At 37.5% G+C, this 23688-nt stretch overlaps 1 protein-coding gene across 4 annotated transcripts in view; it reads left to right on the plus strand.

Moving 5' to 3' along the window:
• Nucleotides 1–23688, plus strand: part of Pcdh15 (protocadherin related 15) — a 1443732-nt gene that overhangs the window by 1047656 nt on the left and 372388 nt on the right. For all 4 annotated transcript variants that reach the window (XM_029542087.1, XM_021204350.1, XM_021204353.1 and 1 more), the window contains 2 exons: nucleotides 6716–6826; nucleotides 14532–14702. In XM_029542087.1, coding sequence (XP_029397947.1) covers nucleotides 6716–6826; nucleotides 14532–14702 — 282 coding nt within the window. The remainder of the gene's footprint in view (nucleotides 1–6715; nucleotides 6827–14531; nucleotides 14703–23688) is intronic.

The following is a 23688-nucleotide window of genomic DNA, read 5'->3' on the forward strand; positions in this document are numbered from 1 at the left end:
CTCTCTCTCTCCCTCTCCCTCTCTCCCCCTCTCTCTCCTTTTGAATATTACAGCTTTGTTTCTCTCCCCAGTTATTAGAAATGTATTCAAGTAAACTAAGAAAAGCAAACACTGAATGGGATAAGGAGCTGTACTCAAAAGAAAGCTTGCAGTTGGACTTCAAATAACACAAGTAGAACCAAGAGTGTCTGTACAGTATCAGACTCACTGTGCTCAGGATGGAATCCATAGCAACCTTCCATAACTGAGAGGATGTGAGCTCCTTTTAAAGGGAAAATCAAATAAGCAGTATTATATTAACCACACAATGTGTGTATTCAATGTAGATTGGGTTGCACAGGAGTTATGATTTTAGTAAATGAGTATTTCTCCTTGGGTTTTCTTTTGGACCACCCTGGTTTTCCTTTTAAAAATAGTAAAATAGCAGCAATGACTGCTTCTCTTAAAATCTGAACAATACAGAGCAGTTCACCATCCTTTCAACCTATCTAAATTCATTGTAGATCTGCACTGACTTGCTGTGAGCTACTGTGTCACAACTATTATTGTAGCTAAACACCTTGAATTTTCAAAGCTCCCCTGGACTGTGTCTTCTTTTAGAATTAAACTTGCTAAAGATATTGGACTCTGAGATGCTTATTCACCACTTTCTATAAAAGATTAAGGATGATAATGCTTTGCGTAGAAGAAGATTGCACACAAGGGTACCAGCATGTCATTATGTCCCCAGCAGTCAGTAAAGTAAGGATCCAGTGTGATGGTAGAGTTATTATGTTCATTATTGAACTATTGTAAATGTTTATCAATGACTAGAATGGCTGTAATCACCAATCCTTAGACAAGTGTGAGTAACATCATGCTCTTTTCATCTAACAATAGTCACACACACAGTGGCCTTACACATTACATTTTGATTTTTCTCTTTGTGTCTATCTTTCGGTACTCTACTCTACTTACCTGAGCCTTCAGTTCGGGTCTTCCAAGACTGCAGTCACAGTACTAGTGAGGATAATTCCAATATGGAGACCTGAAGCAAAATAACCTTCTTCCAAGGAAACCAAAATCCTAGTCAACATTTTCTCTACTCTTTGGTTATTTATTTTTATTTCTATTTTGCCATTTAAGAATTTTTAAACTCTTTTCTGTTTTCTTATATACATTCTTTTAAAATAACTTTTGATAATCTTTATCAAATAATTTCTCCATTGCCTTTCCTCCTACATCTATCTGTGAGTTTTAGCATGGATGTTTAGAATACAGTTAGAAATTATGAAGGTCTAATAAAGGTCCTCTAAGAACCAGGACCTCACTAGCCCGGGTATTTGGTTAGTTTCCAGTATAAGGCATGCTTTTCCTCCTATTATATGGCCCTTAAATCCATTAGACATCTCTTGGCTGCCAACAACATACAATTGCTGCTATTGTACCTTTAGGTATATATATTTTTTATGAAACACTATATTCTGATTGGTGTTCATTCTTCCTATAAAGGGGCAGATTTTATTGCCTGCTCAAATTCAAGTCAGTCCCTTTTGAGTTGCCCAATCTTGCTAAGCCCTTTTCTTTTTTGCTTGGGGAATTTCTTTAGGGAAAATTCCTCAACCATGACCCAAGCCTAGAGATTGATTATAGCTGAAGGCAGAGAAGTCAGTCTTAGTAAGAGATGAGGGAAAGACTGACCAAAGACTGAATAGGAAATGGTTGATAGTGTTCAATGGGACTAGACAATAAAGTCAGCTACCCTAACATGGGCAAATGGGGAAATGGAAAGAATCATATGGATAAGTAAGGAGGAGAGGAAAGGAAGGGGTGAGTTTGAAGTATAGAAGAGCCTTTAAAGCATTTGTAAGATTTGTAAGAAAAAGCTTCTGAGAGACAGGGTATTACCTCCCTTCAAAGCCCTTCAATTACTGGCCCTACAAGACACACCTGTGCTCAGCTGCTCTTGGACGACAATGGGACCTAAGAGTATATTTGTGTCCCTGTCTTTATACAGGCTTCCCATCTGTATTTCTCAAGCATAAATACAAATGGGGAGAGAACAAATGATATTTCTAAGTGGTACACGGGTATGAGAACTGCACATGATCTATTATTTGCATGTATAATGGCCAGAGCTCTCAGCAGGGAACAGAGGAAGCCTAGGTAACTCCTGCTCCAGAGCATCTGTCGGTATGGAGACCTCAGTTCAGCAGCTATGACATATATATATGTTCAAAGGTTCATCACCGGGAACAGAGTTTCTGGAATAGCAGACGTTCTCGTTCTTTCTCCCACTTCTGTCAGGGGTGTGCATACATAGGCTGGGACTTCTACCTTCCTTACCTGCTGTCTTTGGTATCTTCCTAATGTGGTGCCGTGTTTACTTAACCTGTCTTAAATGGAGGATAACCTCTGGACTGATAACTGTCCAGTTACTGAAATGTCAGGGAATTGTTAATGAACCCCTCTGAATGCTCTGCACAGATCTTTTGAGAAAGTAGGTATCCATGGATTTTTTTTTCAGCAGGATTTCCTTCTTTAATATAGAGTGGGAGGTAAACATTGACATTTCCAACACTAAGAAAAGCAATGCTCTGGGTTTACAAAGAAGTCTCCAAAGCTGTGGGAGAGGCAGTGGCTTTGCCCCACAAAGGTAATCCTGTTTTGGATTGGGTGTTTCTCAGTCTCCATCATCCTTTGTTTGTGGACCAAACCTCTAAGCAAAGAATCCCTATGCAGACAAGTGCTGACTGACTCCTGTCACTGTTTCTCATGTAAACTCTTAACCATGTGCCTCAGAATTGATTGGGTCATCAAAGTTCCATGACACTCAGGATGGTGAATACCAGAAACTGTCCAATTTGGCCTTTCTCAGGCACCGTAAACTGAGTGTAAATGTGCCCAGTTCCCTCATGGCCCATCTATAACACAGTGTTTGCTTATAAAATCTAGTCCTGATTAAAGTATTTATTTAGAGTTGATTTAGACAAACATACTTCTAAATGGGAGGATAAAACAGAAAGACTATTCCAAATGTACAGTCTACATTTTGTTTCTAAAATTTTTTATTAGAATTCTGACTTTTAGAAAACAAATAGATATTCAAAAACTACTTGTTTAATTAAACAATAACATTATTATAGACATTCTCCAGCCATTTAGGAGTAGCATGATTACAAATCATTCATGTTCCCTTTGTTTTTTGAAACAGAAGTATTTATAAGACAAATAAAAAGCAAAAATCTCATATATGTGATAGCTATAGATGCATTGATAGGAATTAAATTCAATCAAAAAGAACTTTTAATGGCAATAATGTGGCTACTAACTTCATTGTTTGTAATAATGCTGCAAATGTTTAATGAAAACTGTTAATAACAATACAGGAAAAGATTACAGATATGATTAGGTTGTGTTGATAGAAATGGAAAGAGAAAGGTCACTACCTTAGCCACAGAAGTTGAGGAATATGTGAGGGTTTATTTGAGGAAAAGGAGAATAATGTGACATCACAGCAGCATCTTAATCTAAAAGTAGATGACAAAGGTTTCAGAGTAGGGGATCAGAAATGTAAGTATGTAGAGAAATAGCGGATATATTGCTTAGACAATTTAAGAACAACAGTAGCAGGCAGCAAGTGAAGGAAATCACAGGCCACATGGAAATCACACAGACCACAGTGTGCACACAGAGACAGAAATCAGCAAGGGACACACAGCTCCGGTTATGAAAGTAAGACAGCAGAATTTAAGTTGTCCCACCCAAAACATGATTTATCATCTCTCAAATGGGGAAGGGGGAAGAGCAGCAAACATCTGGATATGTCTAAAACCTCACAGAGAACATCTGGGCTCTTTGCATTTCTCCCTCTGGCTTTGTCAATATGTTAGCTACTTCTAAATAGTTTCAATAATGGTCACTAATTGACTATGGAGGGACAGGTCTCATTTATGTGAACATTTGAAACCAGGAGATGGCATTTGTTTCCTTGTCACTCATTTTCTAAGTAAGTGAATTCCTTATGTCTTGCCCAGGATAGGATATCATATAAAACTAAAAATCACTGATTAAAAAGAAATGTCATTACATAGTTAGGTTGAATCAACCAAGACTTATCCTAGTTACAGGCATCACCTCCCCTTAAGCACAAATACTCAGAACAGCTAAGCTCACTTTGAAATCTGGTTTGAGGAGGCTTTAGGTCAAGCATCTAACAGTGTGTGTGTGTGTGTGTGTGTGTGTGTGTGTGTAGTATGATTGTGTTATTGTATGTATATATGTATATGTGTGTGTATATATATATATGTATATAGGCACATGTAAATGTGTATATATGTATATGTGTGTATGTGTATGAGTGTGTATATGTTTGACTGTGAGGGTGTATGTATTGTGCAAGTGTGTGTATATGTTTATGTATATGTGTATGTGTGTGGGTGTGAATGTATTGTATATGTGTGTAGGTACATATGTGTATATGCTTATGTGTGTATATGTGTATGCATTATATGTATGTGTATATCTGTGTATGTTTGCATGTGTATGTAGCATATGTATATGCATGTGTGTGTCTGTGTGTGCAAGCACGTATTTACTAAAAAAATCAGTTTCTCTAGCTAATGAATCATTAAAGTGAAGAAACCTTATACTATCACATTAATATGTTTCCAGCATAAATTGCAATATTAGTAAGACATTCCCCATCATAACTTAATAGACACTTAGATTAGGCCATGCAGCTGTAAATTATGAAAGCATCTATGCTGAGCTGAGATGGGAAATCTTCTTTCCTGCCTCCTTCCTCCTGTTCTTTCTCATAATGGCCCTTATCCTCTTTCTTCCCTTCCTTTCTTTTAAAATATTCTATCGTTGATCCAAGCTAACTAACCTTTCCCTTGCTCACGTGTGACCTTCCCTGAGGAATCTATTTATAGTCAGCAATAACAGGCCAAGGACATGCGAACAAATGACTTTACTCTAGCTCCACTTGGTAAATCTATTGGGTGAATAGGTGAGGGGTTATTTATAGGAGCTTGACTGACTGGCACAGCTGCATCTCTGAGCAGTTCCCCCCAAAGCATCATGGGTGGGAACTAAGGAAAGTGGAAATGCTGGAGCTGGATTCCCAACCTGCAGGGACACAATGAATGCGGCTCCTTTCCCACTAAATATTTACCACTCTGGGCAGACTGGTTAGTCTTGTAAATGTCTTGTGGGTTTCCGGAGTCCTGGGAGGCTCACTGTCCCCGCAGAAGCTGGTTATTAATATATATGAAAGAAAGTGCTTAACACTGACTTACGAAACAAGCCCCCCAAGAATCGGTGGCAGAGGTGGAAATAGAAGAATCCGATGCAGTTCCTGAGGCAAGGGCTGATCCTTCTCCCTGGTGACAAGAAAACAAGAACCACACAAGCCCGAAGGCTAAGACCAGGACCTGTGAAGTCCCCCTTTCCTAGGATTTGAATGCACTTACCTCTGCAGGCTAACGGGGCAGAGATTCAGGAACTTTCTCGGAGGTTGTCCCTTCTCCTTGTATGATTCTAGGAGAAGCACAGTGCACAGGCAGAAGTTGCAAATTCTAACACATTAACCCACATCCTGGATTGTTTTATATTAGTTGTTTTATAGCTACATGTTTTAACTTTTGTCTTGGTTTTTGAATTTTGTTTGTTTTTTCTATTTTTTGTATGTGTACATGTGAGCCAGAAGACAACCTAAGAGACTCTGTTCTCTCTTTCCAGCGTGTGGGGTCTAGGGATCAAAGTTAGGTCCTGAGGCCTGGCTGGGCAGCAGGAGCCTTAGCCTCTGAGTCATCTTCTTAATCTTTTTCTTTGAAACTTTTTCATTATATTGTGTCACGGCGCGCACACACATGCCATATGCCATTGCACATATGTATAAGGAAATGGGTGCCTGGAGGAAATCAGTTTTCTTCTTCCATCACGTGGCTCGTATGACTTCAGGTAATCCATCTCTGCTCCCCAGGCGTGGCTACAAGCATTTACCTGCCAAGTCATCTCTCTGGCTCCCACATTAGTTTATAATAATACACCTATTTGGCTTAGAGAGATGGATCAGTGGTTAAGAACACTGGCTATTCTTCTGAAGGTCCTGAGTTCAATTCCCAGCAGCTATAAGGTGACTCACAACCATCTTTAATGTTGTTTGATGTCCTCTTCTGGCATGCAGTTGTATGTGCAGATAGAGCACTCATATGCACAAATAAATGTAAATAAATAAATAAATAAATAAATAATCTTCAAAAATAAGGAAAGATTGAAAGAACAATACACCCTTTATTTTGAGTAAGAAAACATGCTTAGAATACAGAATAAATGCTGGTTGAAAGGTGAAATTCAGAAGAAATTATAAATGGGAAATGTTTGAACTCTTTTGTGTAAAACCAAATGGTAAAGATAATGTGATAATAAGGTAAGGTTTTCTTCCTACATATATACTTGGTTAATAACCAGTGTACAAGTGAACATAACTAAAAATGCATTTTAAAAAAACTATTTAAAAGAACATCACTTTCAGAGGACTCTGGTGAAACTCACTGATAACCATCAATCTCTTTGATAGATAAGAATGTCAAGTCTGAAGTTAATTCCTTTGCTTTATTCTCAAACCATAAGCTACTAGCAACAATGCTGCAGAAGTATGAACCATTGTATCAAGATATACTGTTCATATGTGCATCTGGCCTGACTTGTGTTTACTTAACACTTGCAGACATCCAACGACACCTTTGAAATTCCACTCATGTTGACTGGCAATGTGGTGCTGAGGAAAAGACTCAACTATGAGGATAAGACTCGCTACTACGTCATCATCCAAGCGAATGTGAGTGCTTGCCTCCTCTTACCTTCTGTTCTGGAACTTATAAAGCAAAGTGCAACTTTGTACAGGTGTGGCAGTCTTAGCTTTGAATGAGATTGCGTTTGGGCTTTCTTGCCCTTGATGGATATATTCTATATACAGATGGAGGTAGGGCATTTTGGTATTGCTTCTATTTTCTCTGTTCTTCTTCACAATCAAAATCACCCTCTAACATCCTAATCACAACCCAAATACTGATCTCTGCCACACTGAGATATTTCTTCAGGTACCATCTACAAAATAGCTACAGTGACATCACCTTGAAGCAGGTTAAAAATGTACGCTTTTGTGTATCTGACCTCAGAAGTTTAGAATCATACTCTGAGAGTAGGACTGGAAGGCTGATGGTTGGGAGTGTTTGAAGCTGAGCAGCTGTGCCAGCCAGCTCGCAAATGTCTGCACTTCATTTACCACCACCCCACCCCACCCCACCCCACCCACCCCCAGGAACCACACATCAAAAGATAGATATAAAGTGTCTTCATTTTGTGGATATGTAAAGCCACTCTGTGACCCCGCTAGCTTCTGTTTCCTGGTTATATGTCCAGTGTGCATTAATTTAAACCCCACTGGTTTTGTATCTCTAGTTTCTAGAACATTTTTTGGTAAAAATAGGAGGATCATAGGTAAATGGTTAAAAGAAAGATGTATTTATGATTTGTCTTCAGAATAATATGCTTTCACATCAAACCATAATAAAATATATTTCCATCTATTGGTATGATTAAAACTTAACAATTAGTGACTATGTCAAATAACATACCTTTAGAAAAATTATAGGCCCAAGTTTTAAAATGCTTTAAACTAAGGCAATGTTGCTGCGATTTGTATTTTTGGGTTAACCCTGGGCTTGATTTTGATGTCTCACTTAGGACTGCTTCATCCTTGCTTGGCTAGAAGCATCCATGTGTTCCACTGTGGTTGCAGGGAACTGACTAGGGCAAAGTCTCAGGGCCACTTTATACTTTATTTAAGCTGTATTTTCTGCTACTGTAAACACCTGATAATAATGACACAGTAGTTAATATATGTTTCTGTAAGTGGGTCTGTTAGGTGCTTCCAGTCATTTCCTGAGCTACTTTATTAGTGAATATTTAAATGCTAGACATCCATTCCAAAGATCTTGTGACAGCCTCAAAAATAAAATAAGCATTTCTCTCTTAAATGTATTTAAATGAAGTTCATATAGTTTCATGCTATTTGATAGGCTCTTCTTCCCTGGATCCACCTCATTTATTTATTGAACCACTATTTATTCAATATACTGCTAAAGAGAACATAGGTACAAAATGCTAAAAGGTAGCATTTTCACAGGCTCGATTAAAGAAGCCCAATGTATTAAAATAGGTCACAAGAAGTATTTTCCATGGGGATGAAGAAATTAAAGTATCATTTATTACCTAATATGGAGCATGTTTTATTCCTTAAAATTACAAGTTAAATAGACATGCTAATGAGTTATATGTGAGCATCTTGTCAAAGGTAATTCTCTTTGAGATTGTACTAGGTACATACCTTGTTCTGGAAAATCAAAGGGAGTTTTTCATCATTATTGTTGGTGACAATTTTATTCAGAAACTGAGCTGCATTATGTTTGGTAGGCATCATACAACTATGTCATACTGAATGTTTGTGAGGAATTAGTATTGAACCCTGTATAAGACACTAAGGAGATACATAAAATACATAAGATACATTAAGATGCATAAGATGCATTAGATATATAAGATTCATATGATATATAAGATGAATTAGATACATGTGATACACAATATACATAAAATAGGTAGATACATAAGATATATTAGATACATAAAATGCATAAGATACATAAGATGCTAAGCTACTCTGTTGGTCCTCCATAACCACTAACAGAAAGTCCATTCATATAGAAGTCTGTTCACATCAGTCCCTCTCTGGTCAGTAGTCATGATGAGTTTTTCTTGTTTGTTTGGCTTCTCCCTGAGTTTGTGTTAGTGCTAAAAGGCATGGAAGCTTGGTAGCTCTCTGGAAAGAGGAAGGCAGTGAGAATATAGAGGCTGAGGCAAGATCTGTTTTCTACATTGTATGAGGTTTCCAGAGGATGTGTGGACCTGGTTCCCAGACAAGTGGTTGGGAATACTACCTCACTCTTCATTTAAGGGACAGCATTCTTCCCATTGCTTGATTTTGTCTCATTTTTCATTCTGCTCGTTGCTAGTTTATAAGATTTTGTCTTTTGTGTATATCTGTGTCTTAGAGATACATTCACATATTTTAAGTATTTTTCCAGTGTTAGCTAATGATAAATTATGATACCTACATTTATTATCATTTGGCTAAACCTAAAAATTGTTAAATGACTCAATTTTTAAATTTTTATTATTTATTTATTTTTTTAGAAAAGCGATTTGATTAGGAAAAAAAAAACCTGATCCTCCTTCAGGATAATTTGGGTCAGTTTTAGGGTAGGAATACAAAAAGCAAACAGTTGTGACCCTGGTCCTTTGTTAGCAGTCAGAAAGGCCCTTGGTCCTGTCAAAAGTTCTGTCATGGTCAAAGGCTAGATGTGCTATATGGGATACCTGATTTATTATATATCTTCCCCTAAATCAGCATATCTACCACTAACTCCATGTGAAGACATGATGGAAATTGAGAATCACTGGGATAACTCATGGATGAGCCACCTGAATGAACCATCTCACCCACTTCTCTACTTCCTATTGTACCCAAACTTCTGCCTCAAGTCCTATAAAACTCTTCAAAGCTGGTTTCCCATTTCTGTGGACTCACTTTGGCTAACAGGAGCTCTGACCTATAATTCCTTAAGGAAGTTTTCCTCCTAAAGGTTCTCTTTCGATCCCTGAATTTCATTCTTTAAATTCATGAGACAAGAACCCAGAGACCACAGGTCCATTGTAGCTTTGGCAGCACGTGATTTTCCTGCACCCTAGTCCCCAGGGCTATAGCCCAGCCTATGTCTGATAGATTCTATCACTCTCAAGGACAGCCCACTTTTTCTGAATCATGTTCATGTTAACAACTAGTAGTGTTAGGAAGAATACATGATATATGAAATCACAATACAAGTTGAGGAAATATAAATTAATCAATTACATTAGCCTTCTTGGCTTAAATATAAAACATTATAGCATGGTCATCTTATGCAACAGAGATGTATTTTATCAGTAGTTTGGAGTCTAAAACTCCAGATTAAAACTGGCCAGGGTTTGGTTTGGGAATTGGGGAAGTTCTCTTGATCACAGATGTGTGTTTTCTTGCTGTGTATTCACATTGCCTTCCCTTTGTCTTTATATGGACTGGAAATCCCTAGTTCCTACTGTGTGAACTCTCTTCTCCTATGGTGCTGGCATCCATGCTGTGACACACATTACCCTTGAGGGCCCACTTACATAACTTCACTCTGATGAGAACTGTCTCATGACAATTTGAATGACACATGACTCAGTGCAGAGAGTAATAAGTCAACTCAGAAAATGCTTTCAAGTGCTATCTCTTGTCAACAGTAATTACAGTTTTCCAAGGTAATGAAATATCCCACTTTTTAAAAATAAAATTTGAAAGCATTTTTCTTCTGAGAAAGAACAGCGAAGTCAAGAGTGTAAATTAGGACAGGTTATGAACGAATTCTTTTTAGCTACTGTCTTGGGTTCTATGCTCTCCTCACACTGAGAAAACAAATTTACTGAAATCAGATAAAAAACGTATGTAGAGAATTGTTTGTTTATATCATTAGCAGTTTACAGTGTTGCTTTTCTCCATTACCCCTGTCATGCTGCCATCTGGCCAGACATTGATTGAGGAATGGTACACTCAGAAGTCGCTGTCCAGGATAGATCCCAAAGAGATGATGCTAATCATGATCACCAGCCAATACCTGAGGAACAATTGATCCATCCAGTGCTTCTTCCTTGTGTGTCCCTGACAAATATTATTTAGATAAACTCTAATGTCATTAGAATTTTAATTTTTTTCAATAATTTATTTATTTTTTATTCACTTTATACCCTGTTCAAATCCCTACTTTCCCATCTTTTTATAGTTTTGCACTTACAAATCCTTCCCCACTTTGCCCTCTCCCCTTCTCCTCAGAGAAAGCTGAGACCCATTGAGTACTACCAGACACTGGTGTATCTACTCCCAGAAGGACTAGGTGCATCTTCTCCCATTAAGGCACAACCAGGCAGTGCAGATAGGGGGGAAGGGGATCTAAAGGCAGGGAACAAGGACAAAGACAGACCCCACTTCACTTATTAGGGTACTCACATGAAGACCAAGCTGCACATCTTATACAATTGTATAGGGAGTCTAGGCCCAGCTCCTGCCTGCTCCCTGGTTGATGGCCCAAGCTCTGTGAGCCCTCAAGGTCCCAGGTTAGTTGACTCTGTGGATCTTCTTATGATCTGCTTGACCTCTCTGACTTGCTCAACTCTATTACCCACCTTTCCACAAGATTCCCTGAGCTCTGCCTGATGTTTAACTGTGGGTATCTGCATCTGTTTCCATCTGATGCTGGATGAAGCCTCTTAGGAGACAGTTATGCTAGGTTCCTGTCAGTAAGCATAGAAGAGAATCATTAATAGTGTCAAGGGTTGGCTCTCTCACATGGGATGAGTCCCAAGTTGGGGCAGTTATTGGTTGCCTGTTCCCTCAGTGTCTGCTCCATTTTTATCCCTGTACATCTGGTAGGCAAGACAAGCTTTGGGTTGAAGGTTCAGTAGATGGATTCTGTAGATGCCCCCTCCTTCCTCTGTAAGTCCTTCCTGTATACAGGAAATTTCTAGTCATTTTCTACTGTGTTAGAAGGATACCTTATAAACACAACATTTGCTATGCAATGAATACAACTGTGTTAATGAATACAGCAGTGGCATATTATGATGAAAACATGATTTTACCTCTGCAGTTTTCCTTCTCAATTCTCATAACCTAAATTTAAAGACACTGTGAAAAATATATAACCCTAGTATAGAACATTGCCGAAACCAATAGAAACCTAAGAACTTATCAGGAGACATTATTACTAAATGTAGAATACCCTGGTGGACATATTGGGTGGGTGGGGGAGTGCATTAAGTAGCCATTAGGAAAACTGAAGAAAGCTTGGATAGTAGTTAATAACAATGAATTGTCAAAGCAAAATTATATAGGTGTAGAATGCTCTATTGAAGGATATTGTTATGCCCAAAAAGTCTACATCACAAGGGCTACAATGGTTGGCTTGCTGTGGGATTGGGACAAGAGCTAAGAAACATATACTTCATAATGGTCCTTTTCACAGAAAACATAAACTAGTTTTATGCTCAAGATGATAAGAAGTTTCAGAGTTTGAAGCAATCCTCCCAGGGACAATGATTAGGAAACTCAAATTCCTTAACCATAATATTATAAGGGAATGGCTCCTGGGCCATTGAAAGGGGGCAAGCCTGGGCTAGAGAGGTATGGAAAAGATGTACACCCCACAGGAGCAGAGAAGGCTCCTGAAAATAGTTTTCTAAGAGGAAAGATAGACCTTTACTTTAAGTCATCTGATTTTTATAAGGGTCAAGGTGGTCAGAGACCTAGAGGCAGAGAGACATGACCATGAAGTTCAGGATAACTGAGAAAACCCCTAAGACCATCCATAATGTTTCTTTATAGCAAAAAATTTTTAATAATATAGTATTGTCTTGAGGTTTCTATTCCTGCACAAAACATCATGACCAAGAAGCAAGTTGGGGAGGAAAAGGTTTATTCAGCTTACACTTCCATGTTGCTGTTTATCACCAAAGAATGTCAGGAAAGGAACTCACACAGGGCAGGAACTTGGAGGCAAGAGCTGATGCAGAGGCCATGGAGGGATGTTTCTTAATGGCTTGCTTTCCCTGGTTTGGCTCAGCTTTCTTCCTTATAGAACCCAGGACCAGCAGCCCAGGGATGGCACTACCCACAATGGGTCCTCCCACCCTTGATCACTAACTGAGCAAATGCCTTACAGCTGGATCTCATGGAGGCATTTCCTCAAGGGAGGCTCCTTTCTCTGTGGTAACTCTAGCTTGTGTCAAATTGACACACAAAACCAGCCAGTTCAAATATCTTAGCACAATGAAAGTGCTAACTTGGGATATAAAGGTACTCGGTATTATTCCCAATACTATACAAAGCACACCTCTTGTAACAAAGGAATAGGTGATAATTTATTCTGAGCTAAAGATGAGGGACTGACTATGACTAGGAAGCAGTCATTCTGTTTCTCTCATGATGTACTCCACTGTACAGAAAAGTGCATGGACCTTTATAGTCACAACAGATTTATATAAACCAAGATATTTATCAAACATATCAGTAGGGAGATCTGAAGAGGAGGTAGATTACAGCCTGTGTCGGGTCATCTCTGCTATGGATCTCACATTTTATCTGAAAGCATTTTAGCAGTTTATTTGTTGGAAACAAATAATCCACTAAATTGGTCTATTCCAAAACTTTCATGTCACAGTACCAAAGATTTTAGGTCAGAATCTGGCATTGATAATAAGTTGCTTTGAAGAAGACTAATGATATCTCAAAAATAATTTTCACTGTTGGTCTTTAGTATGGCATGCCCTCTCTCCATGATCACAAAATTGTAGTCAGTCAGCTGTCTGCAATATTTTCAGCATAAGTGGCACACATAGGGAAAAATTCAGCTCACACCAATTAAAATGATTAAGTTTAAATCTGCTTCAAATGTTTTAAAATGTGTTTAAAAGTAACCACAGTTCACAACTCTTGCCCTTAATAGTTATGCACTGCTTTGTTTCTTACTGTCCATCTCAGAAGGCAAGTTTTCACATTCATTGTCAGATTGGCTTCTGCAAATTAATTCTTCATTCAGCTGTAGACTTCTTTCTACAAACTGCCTCTAGGGTGAGTCCACTAGGCTAAATCCTAAGTACATGGAAAGCACATGACAATTTCATGTCATTTTCCCCCTAAAATAGTGAAGAGTTCTAAACTATAACTTTTAAGAAACTGCGTTTTCAGGGTCCTGAAGAAGATAGGGACTCCACAGAAAGACCAAGAGCATCAACTAACCTGGACCCTTAGGAGGTTCTCAGAGACTGAGCCACCAACCAAATAGCATACTCAGGCTGGACCAACCCTCTGACACATATGTAGCAGATGGGCAGCTCAGTCTCCATGTGGGTCCCCCAATAATTGTAGTGGGGGCTGTCCCTAAAGCTGTTGCCTGACTGTAGAATCCCTTCCCCAACAGAGCTGCTTTGCTGGACCTCACTAGGAGAGGATGCACCTAACCCTGGAGATACTTGATGCACTAAAATGGGATTCCCAGGTGGCCCCCACCCTCTCAGAGGAGAAGGGAAGATGGGGAGTGGGGAGAGGGTCTTGTGAGGGGAGATTGGAGGGCAGCAATCAGAATGCAAAATGAATAAATAGATAAATGGCAAAAAAAGAAACTGGGTATTCAGTACAAGTGGATAAAAGTTCACCTTCCATTCCCCCAGCATAAAACTTGGCTTACACAGGTTACTATTGATCATTTACTTAAAGAACGTGTGAGAAAAGAAAAAAAAACTAAATTATATCTGATATTTGCATCATATAATTATTTAATCAACCTCCCTCTCCCTCCCCCTCCCCCTCACCTACGCTCTTCTCACCCCCTCCCCTTTGTTACACTCATCAGGACCGTGCACAAAATCTGAATGAGAGGCGAACAACTACCACCACCCTCACAGTAGATGTTCTAGATGGAGATGACCTGGGACCTATGTTTCTGCCCTGTGTTCTTGTGCCAAACACACGTGACTGCCGTCCACTCACCTACCAAGCTGCCATTCCTGAACTGAGGACTCCGGTAAGTACACTTTCTTCTTCTTTCTTTCCCTCTTCCTTCCTTCCTTCCTTCCTTCTGTTTTTCTTTCTTTCTCTTTCTTTTGTTCTTTCTTTCCTTTCTTTTTTTCCCCATCTCTATTGGCATCTTTAAACCCATTGAAGTCCTGTCTCAGAGTGCTTTGCAAATAGTTTGGTTGATGATATCAAAATTCACTAGCAAAGAAACTAAAATGATAGTTTTTTAATAACACTATTTTTCTGTAATACATAGATAATGTCATAATGTATAATTTCATCCTTTACAAAGCAGAAAATATCTCAAGAAGCCACAAACTTTCTGACACTGATATTTAGGAGAGTGTCCACCAATAAGAGTTATGTCTAGTTGCTAACACATTTAGAAATGTTGGAGGTGATGCTGGGCTCTCTGGAAGTTGGCTCTCTGAATATACATCTCCACCCCTTGAAGGTATGTTTTTAAAGAAACAGAAAAGCAAAACATGAATAGATATTTTCCATACTCAGTTCTGAGTTTTAAAGCCTGCCAGCAGAGCTATACACTCCTGATATTGACAGTCACACTGTGGAACATCCTGGGTGCCAGAAACAGATACTTTAAGAGTCAAGATTTTTAAGACACCAGTGTTCATGAAAATGGCATTAGAGACTCAGAAGAACAGATACTATATGTATTTTCTAATGTTCAGAACCTAGATGGATGGATGGATGGATGGATGGATGGATGATGGACGGATGATGGATGGATGGACGGGAGAAAAGAAGGATTGACAGGAAGATGGATGGATGGTTGATGGATAATAAACAGTTGGGTGGATATGTTGATGTGCAAGTTGCCAGATGATTGATTACTTGATGAATAAATGAACTGATATATAATAGTTGATATGATGACTTATCAAAGTAGAAGAACTGTTTGAAAAATGAATCCAGCAGGAATGTGAGGGGTCAGCACAAGACAACTAGGGTGAATATGATCAAAGTTTATGATATACATGCATGAATATTTGAGAAATAAGCCTATCATTTTACATAACAAATATATATTTTAAAAGGTTAAGAAATAGTATCTTTTTCTCTCAGATGTGTGTGTTGTTGTTGTTGTTGTTGTTGTTGTTGTTGTTGTTTCATAGAAGTTAAATTCCAAGTAGTCATCTCCCTGAATTTCTTTGTTATTTGTCCAGCTTTCTGGGTTCCCAAGATAACTCACAATGTTATAATTTGTTGGAAAAATCTTTGAAGCTATTATCAATAATGTGAAAACAGAAACAGAAGTTTGAGGTATATTATACTTATATGAGAATTTAGATAATAAAAGAGAAATGTTCTCTCTTAAAACTTCAATAATTTTCTGCATATCTTATTAAGTTCAAAGAGTTCTCATCTATTGTTGTAGACATTTCTTCCAGTGCATTGTATATGTATGAGAACTGAGTCTACAAGTACACCATACAAACAATCACTAAAATATTGACCTGAATGGTTGACAACTTTATAAAGTATTCATGTTTGGATGCATATTATATGACAATAAATTTTACTAATTTTGAGATCAGGTGCTTTAACCGGGTCTATGACCACAGACAATGGCAAATTTTACAAATATTGAAAGGCAAAGGACTAAACAGACTGGTATAAATGTATAAATATGGGCAACTTAAATTTTTGTCTTCACCTTAATATTTGACTTTCAGAAAGAAAAGTACCGTGAGTGGGAAACAACGGGGTGTTTTTGTAATGTTTAATAGGAATAGTAACAATATTTGGCTATTTGTTTCTGGGTTAGTTAATTAGCTTCTGAGACTGCAACAGGAAGTATTATTGGTGTAGGAAGAATAATATTCACCAACTTGATCTGATGGCTGTTTAATAGTGTTTTGATGACCTAGTATTTTGAGGAAAGGCAGAAACTGTGGTTTGAGCAGCAGTGTACCCTGGGGTTTTGTGAAGAGCTTAGAGCACTCCAGGATACTGTCAAAGAATCTCCTTCTTTTGAGGTTGGAGGAGTCAGATAGTAACAGTAACTAACAGTAAAATTCAATGTCCAGTTTGCCATAAGCTCTGAACAAATATTAACTGAGCCAATGTACTTTTCTTTTACAGAGGCCCTCATTATGGAAATTTTACAGATGAGCCTTCAAAGGGTTTATGTAATTTCTATTATGACAAAGTGCATGTGTGCAGATTATACACATGTGTGTGTGTGTGTGTGTGTGTGTGTGTGTCTAAAAGTTAGAATATATGACCAGCAATAGTGTTCATATCTATTGCCTGGCTGTTACCACACTAACATAGAGGAGTTCTGAGGTCTCTGTGGCATGTGTTAAGCTGGGCATTGATTTTTCCTGTTGACACCATGATGCCATAAGTGTCTTTCACCATCCTCACACTACACATGATAACTCTCACACACTGAATAATAGAACCTAAGGCGTACGGAATTCAACTTTAAAAGTTCGTGTTTTTTCAACTGGCAAATCTGTTCCTTTGCTCAGAATGTACTATTATAATACAAGGAGAGAACTGATATCTGCTCAAGAAATCTCTGACACATTAACTCTCTGAAAAACAGTTTGAATAGAAATGTTAGGGCTTCTGATCACAGCAGATGTTTTCTGGTATAAAAACGAGGTTTTTAAACAAAGAAAATAAACACTCTCATGAAAACAAAGACGCTACCCTTTAGATAGCTTCTCAAACTATGCTTTATAAATTAATGCTACATTAAAATTCTAGAATAATCAATCATTATACTTCAGATTTTTTAAATTAAAATTCCTAGGGTCTTGGATCCCTAGGAACTGGAAGAGTAGCAGGCAGTTGTGAGTTAAATGATATGGGTTCTGGGAATTGAATGTAAGTCCTTTATAAAGGTAGTAAGTGCTCTTAACCTCAGAGCCACCTCTCCAGTCTCATATTTCATCATTCTAAGAGACTGATTCTTTTCCTCAATGCTCTGTTAAACAAAGAGAAGTTCATTTTTACATCCATAAATATATAAGTTAATAGTTACTCATTAAAAATTGTTTGTATTGCCGTCCAGCAAAAAAAAAAGGGGGGGGGATATGTTTACTTCTAAACACAGTACCTTCAAATGATAATCATTTAAAGTTTTCATAAAGCCATCAATTTATCTTATGAGACTTTGAAGAAGCATCTCGATATTGCTGCCTGTAGCACAATAGCTATGTTTAGCACGGGTAACTTTAGGATATTTGGTTTAGCCGTAGACAAGCATTGCTGGAAGACTATCCAAGTCCTGATCTAAGAAGACCATATGAAAAAGGATATGCTTCGGGGTTTATGGAGTTTTACACATCATTATTTGTGCATCTACTCTGAAGCATCACAGGTCAAACTGGGGTTCAGTTTTAAGTTTCTCATTCAAATAGCTTAGTTTATGCCTTTTCATTCTATTTATACAGGTATCTACAACATATATTTATTTTATATTATAGCTAATATATAATATGTAATTAATATGTAATGTTAGAAATTTTCAATAAGTAGGATCTTCCTATTCAGAGTGAGAAATCCACTGATGTCAGCTAAACCACACATGCTGACTTTAATTACACACAGGCTGTCCCTTCTTCAAACTTAAGTCTTTGAATCCATAAAGCCCTTTCACCTACTCAGGCCTGTGTTGGTGGAAAATTTTCCAATAATTACCATCGTGATATTCTTAATTATACTACAGTACACGCAAACTATTTCAGCTAAAATATATTATTTTAATGAGTATATATTTAGAGATAAAATATTTTATAAATGTAGATTGTGTTTCCTACTAGAGGAAACTGTCTTCAGTGAAAAATTAGTGTCTTTAGGGACACTAATATTAATAGTGTCAGATACATTATGTATATCTTGTGTCAGATAGACCCTAAAGCCATGGGTAGTTCTAGGCCAGTTATTTATTATTAATTTTATAAATATCAACTAAGCACTGATATGTGTGAGACTCCATGTTAATGATAGAGCCTGGCTAAATAAGATGAGGAAAATCTTAGCAAAATACTCTTTTTAAAAATTTACTCTGATTTTATCTTTTTTGTTTGTTTGGTTGGTTTGGTTTTTTTGTTTTTGTTTGTTTGTTTCTTTTTCAAGACAGGGTTTCTCTGTATAGCCCTGGCTGTACTAGAACTCACTTTGTAGACCAGGCTGGCCTCGAACTCAGAAATCCACCTGCCTCTGCCTCCCAAGTGCTTGGATTAAAGGCATGCACCACCACGCCCGGCTTATTTTATCAATTTTTAAAGTTATTATGCCTATAATATTTGTCTTCTAATATCATGAATAAACCTTTGTAACTAGGAATGTAGAATTCATTGTTCATTAATTAAATCCATTCTGTATCACAATGGGTCAAATTGGACTTCGCTTTTATGTTTCACATTAAATTTTCTGTTTATATGTTTTTATATTTTTGTGTATGTGTTCTAAATTAAAAATGAAAAAAGACAAAAAAGTTTGACTCAAAAACACCTGAGTGTATATATATATATATATATATATATACACATATATAATATGCAACAAAATATTGTCAATCAATACTTGTAATATATTATAATATAATATTCTATATTATATATTCTATAATATATTTATTACACATTATGTATTTATATTGTGTTATATATGTTGTCTCATAGTATATTACATATATAATTATAATATTATATATTATATATTATAGATATTGTTGCTTAGAAATGTTTTTGTTGAGTATTTCATCTCTAAATAGATGCTCTGACTTACTGACACCATATTTCTTTACCTGAATACACCTTCCTTGAGTTATTGTGCCACATGCTTTTCAGTATGTGAAAATTGACTGCCTATCAGTCAAGAAAACCCTTTCCTCTCCTTTGTAAAGTCCTTCGGATAGGTTCTCATAATGCCCAGCTGCAAATATATCCCCACTGCAGTCTATAAAAGAGATCTAGTTCTCACAAATCTGTCAAAACATAATTCCTTCCGTTTGTTTATATTGTCTTATTCTTTGCAGCTACTCTGTTCAATATCAGAATGATGGGGTTTCCAGAGATGTCCAACATTAAAATATCTTCCCAGACCATACTCTATATAAACATTCTGCACTCTGGGAGTTCACACATCTGTGCCTTTTTCTTTCCTCTTTTTCTTTTCTTTTCCTCAAGGGCTTTGAATTCATCATCGTAAATATTTGGTGTTTTTTTTTTCTCATTTTGGAAAAACTTGTATTTTATTCTAATCTTAAATGTAAAGATATCTAGATTTCTATGGTTTTAGCTGGGTGTTTTGTTTTGTTTTGTTTTGCCTTCATACAGGTTGTAGTAAAACTAACTTAAGCTATACTACATCAGTTAAGTTCTGTTTCCCTTGACTTAGTTTGTCACTACATCTCTGAGTCCATTTCTAGTCCACCTTCCAAACTTTGCATTGTCACTCTTCTGTAGTTACTGTCTATCTCAGCACTCCCTTACTTCCCTTTCAGATTAACTCAGATGTACCTAAACCCACTATCATTTTTACCTCATAAGTGTGCTCAAATATGGTTGATCCCCTCAATTCCCAATGCCAACCCATCTACTTAAAACTATTCTGTTAAATCTGTGAAGCCCAAGCCTTCATTCTTTTCTGTTTCTAGTCACCCTCACAGCAAAGCCAAAGGTAGTTTTCAGATCCAGTTATATTTTGATATGTGGCTGTATAAAATTAAAACAAACAAACAAATAAACAAAAAAGTGCACCTTAATGTTTGACACTGTAAGTGTCAACATTACCCAGTAAGTAATAAAGCCCTTGTTTTTACATTTTTATTGGTTATTTTGTTTATTTACTTTTCAAATGTTATTCCCTGTACCAGTTTCCCCTCCAAACACCCCCTATCCCAAGCCCTCTCCTGCTTCTATGAGGGTGCTCCCCCACCCACTTACCCACTCCCGCCTCACGACCCTAGCATTCTCCCATGTTGAGGCATCAAGCCTTCACAGGACCAAGGGCCTCCTCTCCCATTGATGTCAGACAAGACCATCCTCGGCTGCATAAGCAACTGGAGCCATGGGTCCCTCTATGTGTATTCTTTGGTTGGTGGGTTAGTCACTGGGAGCTTTTGGGTGTCTGTTTGGTTGACATTATTGTTCTTCCTATGAGGTTGCAAACCCCTTTAGCTCTTTCAATCCTTCCCTAACTCCTACATTGGGGTCCTTGTGCTCAATCTGATGGTTGGCTGCAAGTATCTGCATCTGTATTGGTAAGGCTCTGGCTGAGCCTCTCAGGAGACATCTATATCAAGCTCCTGTCAGCAAGCACTTCTATTTAGCATGTTGTTCAAAGTAAGGTTACACCTTGTCATTTCCTTTAACTTGTCTCCCCTAACTCTTCGAAACACTTTATCTAAATCACATGATTTTGATTTGACCCTTCCTTCTCCTTGGCTTTCATGTCTCATATATCAAGTTTATATTTCATATTCAAGGATCATTTGGACAATTTAAAATGTTGTTTCTGTATATCCCTGCCACAAATGTTCATCACCCATTTCCTTTTCAGTAGAATATGAGGGTTTTAAATCCATACTTTTCATTATATTCCAGCTTGAATCCAGGGACTTCCCATAGCACATGTTAAGTGTTGATTTAAATTAATTCACAGAGATATGAAGGAACATGCACCATGCACAAAACAGACTAAACCAATAAATAGAGCTGCTATACTACCCTCTGTCCTATCACAAATAAAATGTAAAGAGCTTGTAAAGATGTGATCACATTGTTTTAATATAACCACACATTATAAATACAGCCACATTACTTATGTATTTTAATTCATTTTAAGTCTTTTAAAGTGAGAATGTAGGGGCGTGCACCAATTTGCCTGTCCTTTTTCTAGTCAAGGTGCCCTTTAAACAGGAGTCTAAGAGTCCCCATAAAGTAAGCATTTTGCCTAGTTGCCATAGCAAGCCCCAGGTGTCTTAACACACGGATCATCATGCCTCCTACCCACTTCAATAATGTCTCAAATATTGAACTGACTCCTGTTCCATCTTTAGGACAATTCTTCTCAATGTGTTTCCCATGGAGCTTTTAGGGAACCTTGTACACATGCTTGCAGAAGAGACAATAGCAACTTAGACCATCGACAGGACAACTGATAAACACATCCAGGTGACATATGGTATGTGTCCCCCAAAAGTCAACAAATGATCTGAAGCCTCAGATTCAGGTAGTAAAAGCTACAGCTCATCAACTCAAGTGACAGTAACAGAGACTAAAAATTCAGTTAGCACTGTCTCGGATGTACAGTTATAGCACTGTTCTTCAGGGATGAAGGATTTGTGATAGATGGGTTAGATACAGGCTCTATCACAGCTCCCTCTCAATAATAAGACATTGCAATCTTTGGTTGAACAGTTAAACTTTGAAAAGGAATTGATTTTCTGAATTCTGGAGAAATGTTAAAGTAATGATGTTCCAAGTAGCACAATTAAGGTCATCTTTACTTGAAAAAAAAAAGAATTCCAAATATTAATTTATAAGAATTCTTCATCTATGTTTGTCTATGAAATATGTGTTAAAGAAGAAGATAAAAGATGTAAACTATGTTAGATAGTTTAACTTTTCTTAGCTATGTATTTTGAAACTCTCTGATGGCTTTCCCAATTGGTTTGGAAAGAACTTATACAGATGTTTTCTGCCATAATCTAGGACACTTTTTAGTAAGTCAATATGAAGGGAAATTCTCAGTGGTGTTACAAACCATGCTGTATTTGTAAAGTATTGGGGAAAATGTCCATCACATGTGATGTTCATGGGTACCACTAAAGTGAAATCGTGTATTACAACTACTTCCTAGAAAAGGGTTTAACAGTACTGTTTATAGTTCTCATTGTCAGTGTCACAAGTAATCACCTGGTAGGGTGTTCTCGAAGTGACTTCTGGCAACAAGTAGGTAATTTAGATTAATTTTTAAATATATGACTATATTTAATTTGAATTTCACCTTTGAAAACTCAGTTGTAAGTGTCAATGCTGCCTAATTTATTCTGATTTGGTGTTCCTAATTACTTCAGTATGATTTTAGCCCTTTCAAAGGATTGAGTACCTGTGCTCTGTATTTTTTAAACAGCCAGGTGTGGTACTGGCAGGCTTGTGTTGAATTAATTATGCAGTATATTATCCCTTTGTGCAGAGGAACAGCTGAGGCAAAATGCCACAAGGTAATAAATGCCCCGAGCCAAAAATATATCAACATGCCACATTCAAAATGTCAGCAGGAGAGCATTCAGCCTGATCCTTTCTTTGTTTCCTACATAGAACTATAAAAACAAAGGATTTTAATAAAGTTTTCCAAACTGTCCTGCTGAGCTCCCACCTTGGGAAGGTGCCTTGGGGCTTCACATTACCACGGACTTCCACTGACCATATCATTGGACATTCTGCCTTTCACAGAGATGGAAACAAAACTACAATTTACTTCAATTATAAAAGAAAAGGCTAGTGATTATACACAGTTTACAGAAACATCTAAACATTGTACACATTAAAAATTGATGGGTTCAGCCATTTCCCTCTAAATGGAGGGAAACTCAAACCATGAACAAGACAGGCAAGGTTGCTCTTTCTTTATTCATACCAATTTGATATAATACTAGAAGCCCTAGCTGTAGCCACAAAACAACTGAAGGAAACCAAGGCAATGCAAATAGGAAAAGAATCAAAGTATCTTTATTTGTATGTGATGTTCTTTCATACATAAATGACCCCCAAACTTCTACCAGGAAACTACTACAGCTGGTAAACAGATGTCAGATAAGGCCATTCTCTGCTACATACACAGCTGGAGCCATGTGTACTCCTTGGTTGGTGATTTAGTCCCTGGGAGCTCTGGTGCGTCTGGTTGATTGATATTATTGTTCTTCCTTTCTGGTTGCAAACCCTTCCAGCTCCTTCATTCCTTTCTCTAATTCCTCCATTAAAGACACCATGCTTAGTCCAATGGAT

Source organism: Mus pahari, chromosome 9 (assembly GCF_900095145.1).
Source record: "Mus pahari chromosome 9, PAHARI_EIJ_v1.1, whole genome shotgun sequence".
Lineage (NCBI taxonomy): Eukaryota > Metazoa > Chordata > Mammalia > Rodentia > Muridae > Mus > Mus pahari.